This window comes from Carettochelys insculpta, chromosome 7 (assembly GCF_033958435.1).
Source record: "Carettochelys insculpta isolate YL-2023 chromosome 7, ASM3395843v1, whole genome shotgun sequence".
NCBI lineage: Eukaryota > Metazoa > Chordata > Testudines > Carettochelyidae > Carettochelys > Carettochelys insculpta.
The window spans coordinates 75,295,316-75,311,115 of record NC_134143.1 but is presented as its reverse complement, the minus strand read 5'-3'; the positions used below and the strand labels follow the sequence as shown (position 1 = coordinate 75,311,115).

At 62.5% G+C, this 15,800-nt stretch overlaps 1 protein-coding gene across 3 annotated transcripts; it reads left to right on the top strand.

Moving 5' to 3' along the window:
- Positions 1-125: 125 nt before the first annotated feature.
- PYROXD2 (pyridine nucleotide-disulphide oxidoreductase domain 2) lies at positions 126-15,110 on the top strand. Of its 3 annotated transcripts, XM_074999361.1 has the most exons (16): positions 126-263; positions 1,724-1,743; positions 6,990-7,083; positions 7,157-7,230; positions 7,741-7,887; positions 8,197-8,350; positions 8,679-8,740; positions 10,319-10,416; positions 10,865-11,006; positions 11,739-11,873; positions 12,329-12,401; positions 12,583-12,739; positions 12,947-13,101; positions 13,208-13,314; positions 13,456-13,576; positions 14,067-15,110. In XM_074999361.1, exons 1-16 carry the CDS (start codon positions 128-130, stop codon positions 14,159-14,161), a joined length of 1,770 nt encoding a protein of 589 aa, XP_074855462.1. In that variant the 5' UTR covers positions 126-127; the 3' UTR covers positions 14,162-15,110. The 3 variants fall into 3 exon arrangements, with proteins under 3 accessions (XP_074855462.1, XP_074855463.1, XP_074855460.1); XM_074999362.1 differs by lacking the exons at positions 126-263; positions 1,724-1,743 and having other exon boundaries at positions 1,913-7,083; positions 11,739-11,807; XM_074999359.1 differs by lacking the exons at positions 126-263; positions 1,724-1,743 and having other exon boundaries at positions 1,922-7,083.
- The last annotated feature ends 690 nt before the right edge of the window (positions 15,111-15,800 follow it).

Below are 15,800 nucleotides of genomic sequence, written 5' to 3'. Positions count from 1 at the left end.
TCCAGGCAGCCCGAGCGGGGGGCGGCCCGGGGGCTGGGCCGTGGGCCGGGCGCTCGGGCTGCAGCGGAGGGGGCGGTGCCACTTGTGCCCGCCCGGAGGGATCGGTACCTCGTGCGGCGCCGGAGCCATGGCGGCCAGGCAGGGGCGGGGGCTGGGCAGGGCCTGGGCCGTCTGCAGCCCGCGGGGCCGGGGGCTGGCTCGGGCCGGGGCCGGGGCCGGGGCTCGGCTGCAGCCGGAGTACGACGCCGTGGTGGTGGGGGCAGGTAACGCGGCCGGGGCGGCGGGTAGCGCGCGGCTCCCCCCTCGCCCCGGGTGCTCCGCGGCTCCTTCCCCTGGAGCCCCGCGTCCGGCCCCGGCCCCGGGCTTTGCGGAGCTCCGCAGCTGCTCGCCCTGGCGCGGGCAGGGGAAGGCAGCGGGGTGCTGCTCGGGGTTGCCAGGTGCAGCCTGTACGGGGGGGGGGGGGGGCAAGGCAAAGCTATTCTGGGGGGCGCTGCGTGCAGCCTGTACGGGGGGGGGCGCTGCACGGGGGGGGGGCAAGGCAAAGCTATACTGGGGGGCGCTGCATGGGGGGTGCTGGGTGCAGTCTGTACGGGGGGGGTGCTGCACGGGGGTTTGCAGGGCACAGTTGTACTGGGGGGCGCTGCATGGGGGGTGCTGTGTGCAGCCTGTACGGGGGGGGGGGTGCTGCACGGGGGGTTGCAGGGCACAGCTGTACGGGGGGGCGCTGCATGGGGGGTGCTGGGTGCAGCCTGTACGGGGGGGAGCTGCACGGGGGGTGCAGGGCAAAGCTATACTGGAGGGCGCTGCATGGGGGGGCTGTGTGCAGCTTGTCTGAGGGGTGCTACACGGGGGGGTGCAGGGGACAGCTGTACTGGGGGGTGTTGCATGGGGGGTGCTGGATGCAGCCTGTCGGGGGGTGCAGGGCACGGCTGTACTGGGGGGCGCTGACGCTTTGCAGCCCCCCCCCCGGGCCGTAGTTCCCTGCTTGGGAGTGGCTCTCAGGTTAGCTCTTTTCCCCTAGCTGTCTGCAGTGCAGGCCAGCGCCAGAGTCCCGCTCCCTAGAGCAACTCCTCCTCTGGAGTGGCGCCTGGTTGCTGCGGCATGGACGTGGCCCCTACACCAGCGGGCAGGGGCACATTGTGCCGGGTGATGGGTGGGGGGTGGTACCACTCCTCACCGTAGCTCACTCCCTGCCCTGGGTGCAATCTGGGTGACATGAGTTATCTGGTCTCAGCCATGCCTGGCGAGCCGGTGAGTGGCGGCCCAGTCGCTGCCCATGGGGAGAGGACCGGGGAGCTGGTGCAGGGAGGGAGGGCGCACTCTGCTGGGAGCTGGTGTCCCCCCGTGGTGCGATTTGGCGGTGCCGTGGGGGGGATTCAGCGGGGAGGGCGCTGTGCTTGGGGGAGTGAGGCAGGAGGCATGGGGATGACTCAGTGCTGCAGGGCAAGGGGAGCAGGCTGAGGGTGGGGGCTGCTGTATCTCCCAGCCCGCAGGTTCATTGGGGTCCCCACGGCGGGTCCCAGACCTAGGGCAGCCCCCACGGCTGTCTTAGCCCTTGTTCCCGTGGCCCCGCACAGGTGTTACATATTAGGCATGGGGCGCTGTGGTATTAACAGCAGGGATAGCCCCTTCCAGGCCAGGCTGCCAGGGAGATGGTGAGTAATGGCAGGGCCCGTGGGTGCCCCAGGTCCTGGTTCCTCACACTCCTGCCCCTCTCTTGCAGGGCACAACGGGCTGGTTGCCGTGAGTATTGCGTGTCAAGGCGACTGCCTCTGTAGCCTATCTCGGGGTGGGGGGGAATCCCACGGGATGTTGGGGTCACCTGGGGGGGTCCCACCTTCACAGCATGTGGGCAAGGAGGCAGCACCCCTGAATGCCTTGGGGGGTGAGCATTGTAGGTGGGCTGGTTTGGGAAGGGTCCCAGGTGGACCCCCTGGGGGTTTGTTTGTGGGGGATGTCCCAGGTGGGGATCCTGAGCTGGGTTTGTTGGGGGTGTCATATTGGGGGGGTTCTGTGCAAAGCTAAGGAAATATCTGCTTAAAACTGCACCCCTCACAGCTCCAGGCTGGGATTTCCTTCTCACCAAGGCAAATCCAGCCAGCCACCACAGCACCACTGCCAGGCCGAGCCACCTAAGCAAACCCACAGACTGCCCAGCTGCCCTAGCAGCCCAGCCCAACAACCCCTTATTACGCGGGAGAGGTTCTTAAAACCTGTTTCCCCAACACTGCACAGATTGTGTTGAGCCCCAGAGGGTCCAGTCAACGTATGCTTGGACTTTACCCAAGTCATCACGCCGGCCAGTCCCTTAGAATCTAAAATCTAAAGATTTAGAATAGAAAGAAAGTCCAGGGTGTGAGAGGAGGGTGTTTCTGGCCATAGCTACAGAAATCAATCAGGGGATCTTTGCTTAAATCTGGGCCCCTCACAGCCCCACGCTGGGACTTCCTTCCCACTAAGGCAAATCCAACCAGCCACAGAAGTCACTCTGCCAGCCCCCCTGGCCAGCCAGAGCCACACACACAAACCCACAGACGTCCCAGCTGCTGCACTAGCCCAGACCAATGGCCCCAAGCTCCGGTGGGTAATTTTTAAAACCCATTTAACCAACTCCACACAGATTCTTCCAGACCTCAAAGGGCCCAGCCCCAGTCAATATATCCGTGGATCTCACCCAGAAGAGCTCGCTCACCCATTCTTCCCAGCTGCAGCTAAAGGGTTATTAAGAAAGAACAGGGATAGAGAGAGGACTATTTAAAGCGATACTTTACATGCCTCAGTTACAGCTATTGCTGCAGGTCAGCGATGCGAGTTGCTGCTGCGTTTCAGGTTACATAGTTCTAGTTACTGGAGAAATGCAGACCTGGCCCACTGGCGTCAGCGTGCTGGCATGTGGGTCTTTGGAACAGGACAACAGCTTCTCTGCCCACGACTGACGATGCCAGGTCCAGCTCATGGTTCTCTCTTGTCTCCAGGGACCAAGCCCTTACTTCTTCCCATTGGCCCTGCAGGGTCTGCCCCACCGGACTCAGGTGGGCTGTTGTGGCAAATGGCCATTGGAAGAATCTCAGGACAGAGTCTCGATTCCTTAGATGTGTATTGTCCTTTGTCTCGGTCAAGTACCGTGGCTGGGGTGGCCATGTGTCACACCTCCCATTGTGTACTCTGAATATTCCTAGTACAAACACAACGAAAATGTATAACGTGACCTGCACACGTGGAACAGACATGTAAGTGGCACACACAGATTCAGGGTATCATTGGCTTTCATTAGACACCTCACATGCCCCACACACACCCCGGGCACAATATTTGAGGCCAACAACTACCCTGGTGTGATGGGGTTCTGGGGTCCCGCAAGCTCTGCACCCTGTCCACAGGCAGGAGAGTCTCTCACTCAGCAGGAAAACAGCAGGTTTATTAGCCGACAGGACACAGCATCGTACAGAGGAGTCAGTACAGCAGGCAGAGACAGCCAGTCCAACCCATGTTGAGGACAGGAGGCCCCGAGGGGCCCCCAGAGCTGGGGCCTTGCCCCCTCCTTTGTCTCTCTCTCTCTCTCCCAGCCCAGACTAACTGCTTCCCAACTCCCAGTTCCAATTTAAACCCCTCAGGCTCCACCTCCTCCTTTGTCTGCAGCCCAGAGGTGTCACCTGCTTGTCAGGGTTACCCTCAGCAGGACACACACACACACACACAGAGAGAGAGAGGTATCCCCCACTCCATCACACCTGGACACAAACTGGTCATGTGACACACACCCACCCAACTGCACCACAGATGCAGGAAGGGATGCCAGTAACATCACTGAGTGCATCGCAGGCCCTTCCCATGCTCGGCTCTGGGTCCCCACAGCTTCTGATCTGATACTAGAGGTACCAGTGCTCAATTTGAATGGCTTGTGAAAACCTCCCTTGTCCAACACAAGCTTTATCCTGCAGTTACAGGCTCAGTCTGGCCTGCAGCTGAGTTAAAACAATATTCAGAACAAACGTGGGTGGGATCTGCTTTTGCAGTGTAGCTCCCCCACATCCCATGTGCTCGTGCCCAGGGCTGCACAAAAGAGCAAATTTATCCCTTCAGGCGCTGGCAACAGTTTGCAATTTTTTGTAAATGTACATTCAAGCGTCCCCCATAGTATATGGTCCTTGTTTCTTGAGCCGTGTCTACACGTGCACGCTACTTCAAAGTAGCAGCACTAACTTCGAAATACCGCCCGTCACAGCTACACGTGTTGGGCGCTATTTCGAAGTTAACATCGACGTTAGGCGGCAAGACGTCGAAGCCACTAACCCCATGAGGGGATGGGAATAGCGCCCTACTTTGAAGTTGAACGTCGAAGTAGGGCACATGTAGACGATCCGCATCCCGCAACATCGAAATAGCAGCGTCCGCCATGGCGGCCATCAGCTGAGGGGTTGAGAGACTCTCTCTCCAGACCCTGCGGGGCTCTATGGTCATCGTGTGCAGCAGCCCTTAGCCCAGGGCTTCTGGCTGCTGCTGCGGCAGCTGGGGATCCATGCTGCAGGCACAGGGTCTGCAACCAGTTGTCGGCTCTGTGGATCTTGTGTTGTTTAGTGCAACTGTGTCTGGGAGGGGCCCTTTAAGGGAGCGGCTTGCTGTTGAGTCCGCCCTGTGACCCTGTCTGCAGCTGTGCCTGGCACCCTTATTTCAATGTGTGCTACTTTGGCGTGTAGACATTCCCTCGCAGCGCCTATTTCGATGTGGTGCTGCGCAACGTCGATGTTGAACGTCGACATTGCCAGCCCTGGAGGACGTGTAGACGTTATTCATCGAAATAGCCTATTTTGATGTCGCTACATCAAAATAAGCTACTTCGATGTAGGCTTCATGTGTAGACGTAGCTTTGGTCATATAAGCAAAATAGCTGTGTGCCTCAGTTTCCCTTTCCATACCCCACAGTAGCTTTGGAACGCTGCTTCTCATGTGAGAAGTTACTGGTCTAGTTACAGGCAACCACATCAACATGCCAGAATTACAAAGCCCTTTTCATGCATTTCATGCTTAGACATCAATGTCAACATGTTACCTGGCTCTTTCCAGCCATCATGCACATTATACAACTTCAGAGTCTGGCAACAGCAACACATCAGCGACAACCGCTAACATCAGTAGCCAGAACAAATCCATTTCCCTCGTATGTTCTCATTGCCTCGTTACGACACCACCTTGGTAACATCAGGCACTGGGGAGCGAGGGTCACCAGCCCCAGGCGGGCTGCTGCGGCACTCCGCCACTGGATGCTTTCCAGGAGACAGTCCCAGATTCCTGAGATGTGCACTTGGTGTCTGGGAAGCTGCTCCATCGTTCATGGTCCATTTATCCTGCCTGGGGTAGTTGTGATAGGACGGGGTTTCTGGGCACAGCTAGAGAAATCAATCCAGGGCACCTCTGCGTAAAATCCGGGCCACTCACAGCCCCGAGCTGTGATTTTCTTCTCACCAAGGCAAATCCAACCAGCCAGAATAGCACCTCTGCCAGCCCCACTGGCCAGCCAGAAGCCACCCAAGCAAACCCACAGACTGCCCACTGCTGCGTTGGACCAGACCAACAGCCCCCAAACTCAGGTGATACCTAGTAACAGAGGTAGCCATCTTCATCTGTGCTCCAACAAAACAAAGCAGAAATGTGGGACTTTTAAAGACTAACAAAATGATCTATTTGGTGATGAGCTTTCGTGGGACAGACCCACTTCTTCAGAGGAAAACAAATCGCAGCAAAACCCGACAAATGAAATAGGATAGAAGGAAGGGTGAGAGGTGGGGGGATGTTAATTGTCCTGTCAGAAAATTACAAGCATGAAAGGCGGGGAAGCAGTCCTTGGAGTGCCTGAGAATTGATGTCTCTGTTCATAACACCTGTTAATGTGTCAAATTTGCTAACTCAGTAAGCTCTGGGGCTGAGCTGCCACCTGCTGTGGTGAGCCCTAGCACCGAAACGTTCCTAAGACCGCTCCAGAGCTGGAACCCAGAACTGACCTACACAGGTGATCCAGACACACAGGTAGCACATCTCGCTGAAGAGGGATTTTCACAGCAGTGTGGAAAGAGGCGGCTGAGCTCCCTTTTCTATTCAAATTCAACACCAACACGTGGTTTGAACCGGGATGGGAATTTTCTGGGTCATTCTAGGGGCTCTTCTGCACACTTGGCTTTATCTAATTCTTGACTCCCCACCTCCCTTCTGCCCCTCTGCTCTCTGATTTGCTCACCTTGATAATAGTTTTCTGATTTGTCCACCTTGATTGCTATTTTTGGTTCTCTGTGCCTTATATACGGAGTCTGTTCTGGTCTGGAGAGGTGGGGCTGTCCCACAGAAGCTCATCACCTAATAAATTACTTTGTTAGTCTTTGAAGTGCTCCTGGATGGCTGTTCTGTTTTGATAGGGTACAGACCAGCAGGGCTCCCTCTCTGTTACTGAGTAGCGCACACAGAGTCAGGGCATCATCAGCTTTCCTTAGACACCTCACGCGGTCCCCCCCAGCACAATGTTTGGGGCCAGTAGCCACACTGGGCATTACAATGGCTTCCCAGCCGTGTGACAGTGGCAATCACACCTCCCTTTGTGTGCTCCTGGCTCTGAGTATTTCTAATCCCACTCCAGAGCCAAAATCCACAACTTCACATGCGAGCACGGCCCAGACACACGAGTAACGCAGGCGGGCTCCAGGCAGCAGCAGTGTTCAGTAGACATCTCCCTTGGCCCCCCCGGCACCAGATGTGGTGCTGCTCTGTACAACGGTGACCCCATGACTTCCAAATCCAATTTAAAACTCCAGCCATGCGATGGCGGTGCCTTGGGAGGGGAAGGGGATCCCCCAGGTGGGTTTGGCAGCGTCTGTGTGCCTGTATATGGGTGTCCCAGACGGGGATCCCCCAGGCAGGCTGGGGGGTGTCCTGTCCTGGGTGGGCCTGTTTGGGGGAGACCCTGGGGGCCCATGGGGGCGGACAACTCCTGTTCTTGGCAGGCTGCCTACCTGCAAAAGTCAGGCGTTCGGACGGCTGTGCTGGAGAGGCGTCACCTGCTGGGAGGTGCCGCAGTCACGGAGGAGATTGTGCCAGGTACCCACCTGCACCCCCCGAGATGCCAGGCTGCCTGGGGTGGGCTGGCAGCTGATGCGCCCTTCTCTTTCAGGCTTTAAGTTCTCCAGAGCATCGTACGTGCTCAGCCTGCTGCGGCCGCAGATCTACGCGGAGCTGGAGCTGCAGGTGCTGGGGCCAGGCTGGGCTGGGCTGGGGTTGGGGCTGGGAGCCGTGGGGTGCTGAGCCACCCTCCAGCCGTGTTCCCTGTAAGCAGAGCGCCTGTGCACTCACCCGCCCACGCACTCAGCGTATGGGGAGCAGGAGCGCGGCCCAGTGCCTGGGTCTCCCAGCTCCCACCCCGCCCAGGTGAGAGTCAGGTGGCAGCCGGCAGATTAGCAGAGTGCCTGCGGCTGGGGTGTCAGGTACTGGTGTGCAGCCGCACGGGCCTGAGTGCCCTGCACAAAATTCATTCTGCCCACGAGAGGAAGCCTCTTCTCCGGTGCTGCCTTGTTCCCCTGGGGGAGAGCTGGTGGGTCGATGCCCCCCAACTTGTCCCCTTCTTCCCGCCCTGCCTCCCCCGCCACTTCCGAGCCTCAGGGACCCGTCCTGGAGCTGGACCGCCTGCCCTGGGCCCCGGCCTGGCCCACACATGGCAGTGGCCCCGCCGCAGGGCACTGGCCGCTCTCTGTCTTGCAGCGCCATGGCCTGAGGGTGTACGCCCGCGACCCCTACTCCTTCACGCCCGTGCTGGAGGGCAGCCAAGCCCAGCACTCGCTCCTGCTGGGCCACGACATGGTGCAGACGCAGCGGCAGATCGCCCAGTTCTCCGCCAAGGACGCCCAGGTACCACGGGCAGCTGGGGGGGGCTTCCACCGTGACCGAGCGACTGGCCTGAGCTGACCCCGAGGGGCCGGGTGAGCTCCCTGCAGCCTCCTGGGCTGGGTGTAGCCCGAGGGCTGGCCGGGGCCCGGGCTGTGCGTGGGGCTGCCCCGTGTCACCCTCGCTGCCGGGATCTGAGCAGAGGCTGGTCTGGGGCAGGCGGGAGGGTCGGGATGCTCGGCCCAGGAGCCCAGAACGGGCCTGTTCAGCAGGGAGCCTGGAGGGGAGGCGCTGCGGCTGGCAGCTGCTGGCTCCCGCCTCTCTCTGCCGCAGGCCTATCCGCAGTACGAGGCGTTCCTGAGCCGCTTGGTCTCGGCCCTGGACCCGCTGCTGGACGTCGCGCCCCTGGACGCTGCCACCTGGAGCCAGGGTCCCCTGCTGCAGCGGCTCCGCGCCCTGCGAGGCCTCTGGCCCCTGCTGCGGGCAGGTGTGCCAGGCTGTGGGCATGTGGGGGAGCACAGAGCCTGCGGTGACCGGTCCATGCAGACGGCCCCCAGTGGGGCCTGCACTGCCTGTGGAGGGCTCAGGCAGCATGCCCGGGCACTGCCCTGGGGCTGGTAGAGGCCACCACTGTCTCCCAAGTGTGGCAGGAGCCTGCCGTCCCTGGGTCAGGCTGGGCTGGGGGCCAGACCAACCCGGGGCTCACTCTTACAGAGCCCTGCTGGGCCCTGCCCTCTCCTCCCGCCAGCTACCGGAGGGAAGGGCACCGGCGGGGGGTGTCTTGGCACCACCCCGACCCCAGTTCTTTCCCTCAGGCCTGGCGCTGGGCGAGCAGCTGCCGCAGTATTACCAACTGCTCACGGCCCCGATCAGCAGGGTGAGTGACGGCTGTGCAGGGAAACGCACCCGCACCATGGGGCTGAGCTGTGCCCCACCCCGTAGGACCCAGGCTGCCTGTGCCAGGCGAGGGGTCCCTACCCCCATGGGACCCAGGCTGCCTGTGCCGGGTGAGGGACCCCTACCCCCCATGGGACCCAGGCTGCCTGTGCCGGGCGAGGGGTCCCTACCCCCATGGGACCCAGGCTGCCTGTGCCGAGCGAGGGGCCCCTACCCCCCATGGGACCCAGGCTGCCTGTGCCGGGCGAGGGGCCCCTACCCCCCATGGGACCCAGGCTGCCTGTGCCAGGCGAGGGGCCCCTACCCCCATGGGACCCAGGCTGCTCCCTACCCACCATGGGACCCAGGCTGCCTGTGCCGGGCGAGGGGCCCCTACCCCCATGGGACCCAGGCTGCCTGTGCCGAGCGAGGGGCCCCTACCCCCCATGGGACCCAGGCTGCCTGTGCCGGGCGAGGGGCCCCTACCCCCCATGGGACCCAGGCTGCTCCCTACCCCCCATGGGACCCAGGCTGCTCCCTACCCACCATGGGACCCAGGCTGCCTGTGCCAGGCAAGGGGCCCCTACCCCCCATGGGACCCAGGCTGCTCCCTACCCCCCATGGGACCCAGGCTGCCTGTGCCAGGCAAGGGGCCCCTACCCCCCATGGGACCCAGGCTGCTCCCTACCCCCCATGGGACCCAGGCTGTCTGTGCGGGGGGGGGCCCCTACCCCCCATGGGACCCAGGCTGCCTGTGCCGGGTGAGGGGCCCCTACCCCCGCATGGGACCCAGGCTGTCTGTGCGGGGGGGGGCCCCTACCCCCCATGGGACCCAGGCTGCCTGTGCCGGGTGAGGGGCCCCTACCCCCGCATGGGACCCAGGCTGCCTGTGCCGGGTGAGGGGCCCCTACCCCCGCATGGGACCCAGGCTGCCTGTGCCGGGCAAGGGGCCCCTACCCCCCATGGGACCCAGGCTGCCTGTGCCAGGCGAGGGGTCCCTTCCCCCATGTGATGGGGTTCAGGGGTCCCCCTGCACTGCACCCCGTCCGCTGGCAGGAGAGACTCTCACTCAGCAGGTACAACAGGAGGTTTATTAGGCAACAGATGCCCAGTTTCTCCCAGAAGCGACAGCACAGCAGCCAGAGACAGTCCTTCCAACCCGTCCTGGGGAGAAGACCCCGAGGGTGCCCCTCTGGGGTGTGGGTTTCCCCCTCCTCAGGCTGGCTGCCTTCCAGCTCTCCCTTTGCCTAGCCTCTAACTGCCGCCCCCCCCACCATTCAAAACCCAGCTCAGCTCCTCCCTCCTCTTTGTTCAGGGCAGAGGTGTTACCTGCCAGTTGTAGCCCCAGGGTCATCCTTAGCCACTGGGAACTGCTCTGCTTGTCTCTCACATCCAGCCTGACTCACACATGCCCTCCCCCCACTCCATCACACCCCAATGGGACCCAGGCCGCCTGTGCCAGGCGAGGGGCCCCTACCCCCATGGGACCCAGGCTGCCTGTGCCAGACCGAAGGGCCTCTACCCCCATAGGACCAGGCCACTCATGTTCAGCACCATTTCTCTGCTTCCCTCTCTGCAGATCCTGGATCTGTGGTTTGAGTCAGAGCCCCTGAAAGCGACGCTGGCTACGGACGCAGTGATTGGCGCCATGGCCAGTCCGCACACCCCTGGCAGCGGGTAGGATGCACAGGCAATGGGTCTGGAGAGTCACAGCTCCCTGGCCCTCCTGGGCCTGGCCATGACAGCTGCTGCCCCCACACTCCTCCCTCGGCTGGCTGCCCTGTGCCCCCTCGTGCTTGGACGGGGCTCTGCTCTGGCGGGTGCTTGGCTGGGCCTGGCCTGGGGCTCTCAGGCAGGAATTGCTCTGGCCCAGCCCTCCCAGGGCCTTTGGATTTGACAGCCCAGCTGGTGCCAGGCTGGGTGTGCAACGGGGGGCGCTGGCAGCCAGGGCACAGCTCTGTGTGTAAGCTGCATGGTGTGCCCCAAGCTCGGCAGCTCGGGCACCTGTACCTGGGCTCAGGCTGAGCTCTCCAGCCTAGGCCAGCGTTACTGGGGACTGTGCCAGCTGGCATGCCCTGGCCAGCTGCTGCCTGGCTCATGTCCAGCCCTGTGCCCTGTCTCCTAGGTACGTGCTGCTGCACCATATGATGGGCGAGGTGGAGGGGCGCAAGGGGGCCTGGGGCTACGTGGCAGGCGGCATGGGAGGGGTGTCCCAGGCCATCGCCTGCGCAGCTGCTTCACACGGAGCGGACATCTTCACCGAAAAGGTGCCAGCTCCCCAGCACCCTGAATTCCTCCCTGCTTCCCCGCCTGTTAGCCCCCTGGCAACGGTGGCCAGAGACTGCGGCGAGGGGCTCCAGCGGGGGCAGGCTGGGTCAGCCCAGAGGCAGCCCCACAGGGTGGTCACCTAGCCCCTGGGCATCTGGGCAGGTGGTGCACAGCCCCCACCCTGGGCCAGCCCCCCATTCTCAGCAGCCCCCACCCTGCGCCAGCCCCCGACTCCTGGCAGCCCCTACTCCCAGCAGCCCTCACCCTGGGCCAGCCCCCCATTCTCAGCAGCCCCCACCCTGCGCCAGCCCCCCACTCCTGGCAGCCCCTACTCCCAGCAGCCCCCACCCTGGGCCAGCCCCCCATTCTCAGCAGCCCTCACCCTGGGCCAGCCCCCCATTCTCAGCAGCCCCCACCCTGGGCCAGCCCCCCACTCCTGGCAGCCGCTACTCCCAGCAGCCCCCACCCTGGGCCAGCCCCCCATTCCCAGCAGCCCCCACCCTGGGCCAGCCCCCCACTCCTGGCAGCCCCTACTCCCAGCAGCCCCCACCCTGGGCCAGCCCCCCGTTCCCAGCAGCCCCCACCCTGGGCCAGCCCCCCATTCTCAGCCCCCGACTCCTGGCAGTTTCCGTTCCCAGCAGCCCCTGGCTCCCAGCCGTCCTGCTCCCCTGCCCCGTGCATTGCTGACATCCTCAGCACACTCCAGCTGACCCTGCTCTGCCCTCCCACAGCCCGTGGCCCGAGTGCTGCTGGGCCCCCCCGGGGAGGTGCAGGGAGTCGTCCTGCAGGATGGGACCGAGGTGAAGAGCAAACTGGTTCTGTCCAACGCCTCCGCTCAGAGCACCTTCCTGCAGCTGGTTCCCCGTGTGAGCGGCACCGGGTGCCCAAGGGGGACGGGTGGGAGGGGAGGGAGGCAGGCGCCCCAGGGAAGCACAGGGGTGGGGGGGGAGCTCGGTGTCACTCTGTCACTGGTGCAGCTCTGGTGTGCCCGTGTAGGGCCAGGCAGGTACCGCTGGGGGAGGGGAAGCATTTCTCCCGCTAACCTGCCCCTCCCCCCACAGTGGGGCAGCCAGAGGAGCCACTTCCCCTTTGCACCCCACAAGTGAGGGACCTGCTGGGCCCCGACCCCCCAAACGGGCGCTGCAGCGGGGGCAGGGTGGAAGGGGCGCCTGGGCATGAGCCACACAGCGGGCTCTGTGTCTGTCGGGGGCCAGCCCCACGGGGCTGTTTGCACCCAGAGTGTGGCTCTGGCAGTGCCCTCCGGGGCAGCGCCAGCGCCCCAGGCACAGCCTGGCCAGGCTCTGACGCGGCTCTGCCACAGGAGCGGCTGCCGGAGGAGTTCCTGCGGAGGGTGGCACAGATCGACTCGCAGTCCCCCGCAACCAAGATCAACGGTGAGGGCTGGGGGCAGCCGTGGGGGCAGGGCGCCTGTGGGGTGCTGCGGGCTGCTGTCCTCGCTCTGCCCGGGGAAGGAGCCGGCGGGGCTGGCGGCAGCAGCAGGGGAAGCTGCGTCTCTGGCCGGCCCTTGGGGTGAGCGCCAGGGCCCTCCTCACTCCCTGTCTCCGACACCCCCAGTGGCTGTGGATCGGCTGCCCAGCTTCCGGGCTGCGCCCAACGCCAGGGACGGCCACCCGCTGCCCCACCACCAGTGCTCCATCCACCTGAACTGCGAGAGCACCCACCTCCTGCACCAGGCCTTCCAGGAGGCCAGCCGCGGGGAGCCGTCTGCCAGGTAGGGCTGCAGCTGGGCGCCTGCACCAGACTGCCCCTTGCCGAGCCCTGCCTGGGGCTGCGCTCCGGGGATCCTGCTCTGCTTGGCCCCTCAGGCGACATGGCGATTTCTGGAGAGGACGGAGGGATCGGGCCAGGCAGGGCGCCCGGGGTGGGGGGGGCCCTTATCCCGCCTGCAGGGCACAGCGCTGACTCTGGCTCTCCGCAGGCCCATGATCGAGCTGTGCATCCCCTCGGCAGTGGACCCCACGCTGGCTCCGCCCGGCTGCCACGTGGTCTCGCTCTTCACGCAGTACACCCCGTCCGCGCTGGCCGGCGGGCGGCCCTGGGACGAGCTGGAGCAGAACACTTACGCCGACAGGGGTAACGCCGGCGGCTCGCGGCGCTCGCCAGCTTCCCGGTGCAGAGCTGGCCCCCCGCCCCGCTGTGCCGCGCACCAGCCCAAGCCACCGTCTCCCTCTCTCGGCAGTGTTTGAGTGGGTGGAGGCCTATGCCCCCGGCTTCACGGCCTCCGTCCTCGGCAGGGACGTCCTGACGCCGCCCGCTTTGGAGGAGATCTTTGGGCTGCCTGGAGGGGTGGGTATATCGGGAGAGGCGCAGTGCCCACCTGCCCGCCCAGCCTGGCTGGCACCTGCGCCTGGCACCCCCTCCCCGCCCAACCCTGAGGCGGGCGAGGAGGAGCCCCTTGCAGGGCCTCATGCCGCCTCTTGTTTGCAGAACATATTCCACAGCGCCATGTCTCTGGACCAGATGTATTTTGCCCGGCCGGTGCCCTCGTACTCGGGCTACAGGTCCCCCGTCCCAGGCCTGTACCTCTGCGGCAGCAGCGCCCACCCTGGTACGTGAGCTGAGCGGGCCCTGCCCTGGCAGCTGCAGCAGGAGGGCGCTGGGTGGAGGCAGTCGCTGGCTCCGGTGATGCCCGGCCCTTCAGGCTGCAGGGGCAGTGCCTGCGGGGCCGGCCTGCGACCCGCTGGGCATGCTGGGAGCGGGAGAAGTGGAGGGGCTGACACCCTGGTCCCGGGCTGATGCAGTGGGGTGCCAGTGCAGCACTGGGGCTGTGGATTCTCCATCCCGCCGGGCCCAGTGCGGCCAGAGGGCATCTGGCGAGAGGCCGGAGCGCGTTGGCCGGTGGAGACAGGACAGGAGAGGGGGCCCTGGGTTGGGTGCCCAGCCCCAGGTGTATCCTGGCTGTCATGCGTGATGGGACATCTCCTCCCAGGCCCTCTCCCGGGGCTGGGCTCCTGCCCCTTCTCCCCACAGCAGCTCTGCCAGCGCAGCCTGGGTGGGGCAGGGACTGGCAGCCCCCCAAGCGTCTCTTTCCTTTGCAGGTGGGGGAGTGATGGGTGCAGCCGGCCGCAACGCAGCCCAGGTGGCCCTGCAGGACTTCCAGCACATGGCACAGCACCGGCGCCGCACGGCCTAGCCCAGGGAAGGGGCTGGGGGCCATGTCCCGGCCACGCGTGTGCCCCCTCCCCCCCCGCCTCCCAAGCAGAGCCCAGCGTGGGGCGGTGCCCCCGCACCCGTACTCACATGGGCGCCCTCTTGCACCCGGCTCTGGCGCAGTCACCAGGCCGAAAGGGGCTGCCAGAGCTGGGCTGCTCCTGCCCCAGCCCTACTGTTAAGGAAAAGATGTAACTCTCCCCTCACCCTCGCAGGTGTCGGGTTCGACTCTAGGATCCCACAGAGTTCCGAGTTCAAAATCCAATCCACAAGTATCCTTTATTGAGGTACAGAATCACAGCTCGAGCTGGGTGCCTCCGGAGAGGGACCTGCCCCCCAGAATTCACTGGCAATTATACTCTTTACAGTTCATAACACCGCCCCTACCCCAGTCCAAAGTCCAATCCCCTAATGTGAGTAGGGGTCTTCACTACTCCTCATTGGATGAGTCCGTCGCTAAGAGGACAGTCTGTTGCTGGGTGTTTGATCTTCTTTAGGAGGCGGTTATCTCGACTCCCTATGTTCTTCTTTTATCTCTACTTCGCAAACTCCCAATTAGTACAATTCCAGCCAGTTTTCACTGGTTCTGCAGCTGCTGTTTTCAGCATTCTTCTCAGGCCAGCTTGACCTTGGGCCTAAGGCTTCAGCTACCTTAGCTACTAGTACTAACCTAAAAGAACAAACTCTTTAAGACATGCACAGAAAAGACTTATAAATGATCTTCCCATAACAGTCCCCCCTTTTGATTTTGCAGGCATCCCTGCCTGCTCTTATTACAATCTGTGTTGCATGAGTATTTTACGATGACCTTGCACAGAGCGTGTTAACGTATATTGCAGAAGCTCTAACACATGACACCACACAGCATAATATCATCAGTACAATAAGTACAGGAATTAAAATTTTAATCAATAAACTGAACAAACCACTGAGCCAAGAGGATAAACCCCATCCTGAAAACAGATCTTGCAACCGGTCACCCTCAGGGGGCGTGTAGGCAACCTGTGCTCCCATTCGGGCGTGGGCTTCTGCCTTCACAACCTTATCGTAGATCTCATGACTACTGTCATGTACATACACACAACATCGGGATCCAACTAGAGCAGAGACTCCCCCTTCGGAAGCTCGGAGGTAATCTAAAGCCAACCGGTTTTGGAGGACCATTTGCGCAACTTTTCCCAATTCCTTATCGATGGCCTTGGTTGGAGCATTGGCTACTTTCTTAAAAGCTTCCTCCAGCTTCCAGATTTTCTTCATCGCAAAGGCCAGACCCAAACCTGGGGTCGTGACTCCCCAGTACCATTGCACGTTCGTTATCTCTCGGTAGTTTCGGACTTCGCTACCGGGAAGACGGTCTACTATCCAAATGGCTGGGAAGGCTGTCCCAATATAGCAGCTTCCACTCCAAATTATGAGCAGGGTTTTATGTGCCCTTTGGCCTCATATGAAATAATGGCCAGCCTTAGCTGTTAAGGCTTTACTGCATTGGGGTTTCATCATTTACTGCAAATAGTACGTGAAGATGTTAAGGTTGGCAAGGCCTTTATCTTACACCAAACCTCATTCTGGACAACACTTATCTCGCACCTGCTTTTCCCCACTCGGCCTTCTGTGCCATTGCA

What these genes read in the sequence shown, in the direction of transcription:
- PYROXD2 (XM_074999359.1), top strand. Translation starts at nt 6,771, where the DNA reads ATGACTTCCAAATCCAATTTAAAACTCCAGCCATGCGATGGCGGTGCC. An exon ending in CTGGCCCCTGCTGCGGGCAG is followed by an intron (nt 8,351 to 8,678) that starts GTGTGCCAGGCT and finishes TCTTTCCCTCAG; the next exon opens with GCCTGGCGCTGGGCGAGCAG. An exon ending in CGGACATCTTCACCGAAAAG is followed by an intron (nt 11,007 to 11,738) that starts GTGCCAGCTCCC and finishes GCCCTCCCACAG; the next exon opens with CCCGTGGCCCGAGTGCTGCT.